Here is a 6,304-nt window from a genome sequence, read left to right as displayed (position 1 = left end):
ATGGACTTAAATAAGACGTGTAAACAAATTATTGGAGTTCAGTGGTTGAAGTGGGCTCTAGTCAGACTGTCCTGGATTTGAGCCTGGGATTTTCCACTTTACTGTGCAAACTAAGAAGGCAGAAGAGGTGATTCCCCTACCACCTCCTCCCCCCCATTATGCTCAATTCCAGAGTACTGTTGCAAAAGTAGCAATAGTATGGTTGTTATTACCTCACCACAGTGTTCTGAGCTTAGAGGAAATGCTGCCAGGACTTTTATGGATTTCAGGATAATCCACAGCCATGAAGGTCAGTGAAGTTCAGAAAAATCAACTTTTAAAAACTCATTTGTGGGACTTCCCTGGTGGTGCAGTGGTCAAGAATCCGCCTGCCAATGCAGGGAACACGGGTTCGATCCCTGGTCCGGGAAGATCCCACATGCCGCGGAGCAACTAAGCCCGTGCGCCACAACTACTGAGCCTGGGCTCTAGAGCCTGCGAGCCACACTACTGAGCCCACGTGCCACAACTACTGAAGCCCACGTGCCTAGAGCCCATGCTCTGCAACAAGAGAAGCCACCGCAACGAGGAGGAGCCCCCGCTCGCCACAACTAGAGAAAGCCCGCGCTTAGCAACGAAGACCCAACACAGCCAAAAATAAATAAACAAATTAATTAATTATTTAAAAAACTACATTTTACAAAAATTTTGTAGTTGAAAATAATCATAAAATGTACTATATAACCAGTTTTTGCTGTACTGGTCAGTAGTGTCCAGTATATTCTTGTTGTTATGCTATAGATCTGCAGAACTTTTTCCATCTTACAAAACTGATCTCTACATCCTTTAAAAAACAAGTCTTTATTATTTCTCTCTCTCTAGCCACTGGTATTCACCGTTTTACTTTGATATTCTACATATTTGACCACTTTACATACCACATGTGTGTGGAATTCTAAAGCACTTTTTGTGTGTGAATGGTTTATTTCACTGGCATATTGTCCTCAAGTTTCATCCATGTTGTTCCATGCGACAGGAGTTCCCTTTAAAGGGTAAATAACATTCCATTGTGGTTTCCACCATATTTTGTTTACCCATTCATCTGAAGATCAACATCTGTGTTGCTTCCACCTCTTCACTGTTGGAAATAGTGCTGCTGTGAACAGAGTTTGCAAATATCTCATCAACTCTTTGCTTTCCATTGGGTATGTACCTAGAATTTGGATGACTTGGCCATATGGTAGCTCTAGTTTCAATTTTTTGAGGATCTGCCACATGTTTCCTATAGTGGTTGCTGCATTTTATAATCCTAGCAAGGGTGGACAAGGGTTTGAATTTTTCCCCACCCTCAAAAACAGTTGTTATTTTGTTTTTTTTTTTAATAGAAAAAAAAAAGTGAGAAGAAATGGCACATCCACCACAAAACATACATAGTTAAGAAGTTGGATTTTTTCTCAGTAGGCATCACTTGTAAATAGGAATGAACTAGGGGCCAAAATGTAAAACCAAAAATGAAGCAGCTATGTGTAGTTAGTAATTTCTAGTTTGAATTGTAATTGAATATTGTGGCTTTATATGTATTGTTTTATACTGTACTATTCCCATTATTGATGGTTCGGACTTTAATAAGGAATTCCATAGTTTTTAATGTCACAAAAATGAGATATGTGAACAGTGTATTCGAGAAAGCAATATACTAACTAAAGTGAATGCTTGTATATATTAAGATAGCCTTAAAACTTTTTCTCTAATGCCTTAACTGTCAAATAATTAAAACTTTTAAAAGCATAGGGTTATAGTCAGCATGCTAGACTGAGAGGTAAACACTGATGTGGTGAGAACAGGTACTGATGCTGTCAGTGTTTAGCACTATGTGTTTAGCTGTGTTTATGCTCCAAAAGTGCAATATTAGACACTAGCTAGATAGCACTGCTGCCTCGTGTAACTCCAAAGAGGAAACAGGATTTGATTAACTGAGTGCACATGTTTCTTTAATTTACTCATATTGTCCTTAGCTTGGATGCAATGCCATGAAGATTTATGTGGCTGCTATTTTTATTTACTTTACATCACTTTGATTAACACCTTGAATGGAGAGCCAAACATTCCCTCTTCACTGACCAGCAACGGCCCTTTAACTGCAGTAGGAGAAATAAAAATTTAAAAAAAAAAAACATTTTGTGTGAAAATTGGTGATAACTGGCACTTAAGATCAGAAAAATAGTTCTTTATACTTGGCTGCCTTAAGATGCTGTCTGCCCAAAGCTCTGAAAGACTTTAAGACAGGCAGTAATACTACAGTACTACTCAGTTGTTGCAGAATTGTTACATTTGATAACTTGCCTGTTTAGTCTCAAAAAAAAAATGTTAAACTTCTTGTTTCTCTGAAATGTCTTATAATAGGTGATAATGTCGTTGACTCAAATTTCCATGAAAAAGAAAAAAAAAAAACTACCTCTTGAGTGACATCCTGGTCTATTCCTCTCTGAGGAATCTTGTGGGAAAAGAATACTGTAGCTCCTGCTCTGTTTCCATGTTTCTGTCGGGAAGGGAACCCCGCCTGCCCTGGGGTGTTGGTGTTTTTGTCTGTGTTGCCATCCCAGGCCTGCGATAGGGGCTTGCGGCTGTGTTGTAATGTCTGGGCCATGTCTGGGGAGTCCTTCCCGCCTGCCCAGCCAGGGACTAGCCACCCCCTTGAAGAGGCCTCCATTTCCTTCCTATGATCCAAGGCACAGGGAGCACCACCTCCCGTGACACCACCCTCAGGAGCTCTGGTGGCACATGCATCCATCAGCCTATCCCTGGACTACCTACCCGAGGCCCACCTCTACCCACAGTCCTGTACAGGAGTCGAGTAAACAGGATGTCTCTGAGCCCTTGTCCCCAGAGGGCCGGCCAAGGGCTGCCCGCCAACCTGGCTCCATCAATCCTGAATGACCAAGTGATGATTGGTGGGCTCTGCTACCCAGGCCCTCTGCTACCTCCCACCCTGCCATCTGGCAAGGGATGGGCCCTTTTCTGTGAATTGACTACCTGTGGAAATGTGACCAATTAGTGTGAAATGCATGTTTAGCAAATGTTAGGTACTGTATTTGAACCAATAAATGTGAGTCCTTCTGCAAAAAAAAAAAAAAAAGGGGGGGGGCTTCCCTGGTGGCACAGTGGTTAAGAATCCTCCTGCCAAGGCAGGGGACACGAGTTCGAGCCCTGGTCCAGGAAGATCCCACATGCTGTGGAGCAACTAAGCCCGTGCACCACAACTACTGAGCCTGCACTCTAGAGCCCATGAGCCACAACTACTGAGCCCATGTGCCACAACTACCGAGCCTGTGTGCCACAACTACTGAATCCCGCACACCTAGAGCCTGTGCTCCGCAACAAGAGAAGCCACCGCAATGAGAAGCCCACGCACCGCAACGAAGAGTAGCCCCTGCTCGCCGCAACTAGAGAAAGCCCGCGCGCAGCCACGAAGACCCAACGCAGCCAAAAATAAAATTAAAAAAAAAAAATGTACTTCATTTTTTTTTTTTTTTTAGACAGTACAAACCCACTTTAATGAAGTGGAAGTTGAGGCACAGAGGATGCCAGACCTGACCCAGGCAGACAAGGAGGAAGTCGGGAAGCTGGGCTTCAACCCAGAACGTTCGTCTCCGACCTGACAGTTACCTTCTGTTGGACCGCACTGCTTTCTCCAGAGGAAGACAGCTGAAATCATGGACGTGCACGGGATCTCGAGAGGAAAGACGGCCGAGAACAGAAGCTGGGGAAAGGCTTGCACTTAGGAGAGGAACTCATACAGGAGGAAAAGAGGGAGCGGAACTGAGAGCTGACACTGTCAGGGAGGAAGGGGGCTCCAAGGGGCCCTCACAGGGCTTAGTTAACAGCACTTCAGAGGGAAGGTTCAAGGTTCAACGTCAGGAGTAAGTAGAGAAGCAGATGAAAGCTGAGGTTAAGATCGGTCAGTGTAAATTAATTCAGCATTTGTAGGACTTTGGGTAAACAGAGACACTTATGTCACTGTTGGGACTGGAATCTGCTCTTCCAATCAGGCCAGTCTCGAATAGTGAGAACTTTTCAGAAAACTCATCATATCCTTTTGCCCTTGGAGGCAGGGAGAATTTGTCCAAAAAGTGAAGCCAGATGGCGGCGCTCCACCATCCACGGGGGTCTTCGGCACTCTTCCCCAGCATCCGTTTTCAGCTCTGACTTCTGATTGACTTGGTTCTGTGGAATACTGATCTGGCAGGAGTTGGTGTCGCTGGTGTTCTTGATGAGGTGGCTGAGGATTTAGAAGACTCTTGAGTTGGAAGTTGAAGACGAAATGGATGAGGCAGAATGCCTCCTTGAAGAAGTGAGTCCACAGGGCCCTCTGACATCTTCCAAAGGAAGGCCTTATCAAAAGGCTGGAAGGATAATCAGGATGCCACCTGAGTGCTCTGTCCCTCCCCAACTGACGGTCTGGCCCGCCAGAAATAAGTACAAGTTATTACAAGCTGGTGGTGAATAGGAGCGCATCATCCCTGTGGTTTACCAGCTGAAACGACAGGATGGCTGTGAAAGCACTGGTGTCAGCCTCCAAAGAAAACACACTATGCCCAAGCCAGAGGGACTGGGTCCAGGAGAGCCTCTCACAAATCATTGGAATGTAACCGTGAGAGATCAAAAACCAAGTTCCTCTGCAAAGTAACAGAGATTCGAGGCAGATGTTAAAAAGTTTAGGCAATACCCAGCAGCTCTAGAGGAAACAAATTGCTGAGTTCCAGCTTCAAGGAAGAGTTAAATATTGCATCATATGATATCTCTCTTGATTGAACTATTAAAGCATTGTATCAAAAAACAAGAAAACATGACATTGTAAAGCCTTTGGAAATATAAGTTGTAAAACGGCAAATAAATTGAATTGCAAAAGTGAAAAAAAATATATTCTTTTTTTGTTGTTGTTAGGATTGTTTCCTCACAGTACATTCTTCCATTGAGGTTTAAAATTATTTAATTTTCTGAACTGCCAAAGTATGAAACCATTATTTTACTTTCAGATTTATCTTCTCCCTAATCCAGTTTTTGGTCTTCAGTTAGAACTGACATACCGATTTATAGGTGGTCCTTAATGCTCTGATAGGAATATTTGAGACATGAATTATATTCTTGGAACTGTTCTGTACTGATGGGATTGGATTCACATTTTTATGATTGCTGAAAATGAGAATAAGCAAAAATGAAAATTTTCAAATACTGTTTTTTATAACTGTGCTTAAACTTTAAAATGTGATTTTCTTAAATTCCAAGGCTGGTTTCATCCAACAAATAAACCATGATTTTTAGTCTACCTTTAAATTCTTCGCCACTCAAAACTCGTCATCGCCATTGATTTGGGCCTTTTGTAGGCAGGCTTTTATGACAGTAATACAAGTTGCTCCACTTTGTTTTGACTTTTATCTAAAAATCATTTTACTAATTTTGGATTTTATGTTACAGAACTGTCAATTTGTACTTTGTGAACTTCACATACCATTCCTTCATCTAGGAATACTACCACAGTAATGCTACCATGGTGCCAAGGAATTGTGATTGTAATTCCTCTATCCACAGTTTTAAAATGTGAATTTTACATAACAAATAAAAGATCCGAAAAATTTTTAAAAAAAAGGTAGACAGTACCTACCTTTTTTTTTTTTTAAAGTACAATTTCCACTTTATTGTCGTCCCAGGGGACAGTATTTCTTCAGTCTTTAAAGACTTAGTTCCTTACATGGGCTTTGGCGGAGGTCATGGGGCAGCACCCGCAGGTCTAAATCGGGGTGGAGGTGTTCGGTCCTTCCGGGCTTCCCGAGAACGACTCCTGACTACGTTGCTGTGAATGGCACAACTCACGCAGTAATGCAGTTTCACATAGAGCTTGGGAAGCACATAGGCGTCGAAAACGCACGCTTCGGAAACGTCCCTGACGGCTGCGGCCTCTACAATGTTCCGAATGACAGACTTCTTAATGGCCTTATCCCTGGGCACGCATCCGGCACAGTTGGTGCAGCAGATAGGCTGCACGTGGCCACGGCCCTTTTTGGCATGACCATTATTCCTTCTTTTCTTGGTCATCTTGGAAGCGAGGAGGCGAGAGAGGTTTAAATATTGTTGAGATATGTATATATATATATATATATTTTGTAGCAGCTTTATTTTCAAGAGTGAAAACCTAGAAATAACCTAAACGTCCATAAAAAGATGAACGGGGAAACTAACAGTGGTACATCCAGATAAGAATGCTACTCATCAAAAAATAAAGAGATGAGCTATTCGTTTATATCACTGATGAATCTCAAATAACTAT

The 6,304-nt window shown here is 42.5% G+C and overlaps 1 protein-coding gene across 1 annotated transcript; it reads right to left on the bottom strand.

The window, feature by feature from the left end:
• Positions 1 to 5,745: 5,745 nt before the first annotated feature.
• Positions 5,746 to 6,081, bottom strand: LOC133084794 (small ribosomal subunit protein eS26-like). The gene has a single exon (XM_061181546.1). The coding sequence runs from the start codon at positions 6,070 to 6,072 to the stop codon at positions 5,746 to 5,748; it is 327 nt and encodes a 108-aa protein (XP_061037529.1). The 5' UTR covers positions 6,073 to 6,081.
• Positions 6,082 to 6,304: the final 223 nt, after the last annotated feature.

This window comes from Eubalaena glacialis, chromosome 2, assembly GCF_028564815.1.
Source record: "Eubalaena glacialis isolate mEubGla1 chromosome 2, mEubGla1.1.hap2.+ XY, whole genome shotgun sequence".
Lineage (NCBI taxonomy): Eukaryota > Metazoa > Chordata > Mammalia > Artiodactyla > Balaenidae > Eubalaena > Eubalaena glacialis.
This window is presented reverse-complemented; position numbering and strand designations above follow the sequence as displayed.

Coding starts and splice junctions, on each gene's coding strand:
- LOC133084794 (XM_061181546.1), bottom strand. CDS start 6,072: ATGACCAAGAAAAGAAGGAATAATGGTCATGCCAAAAAGGGCCGTGGC.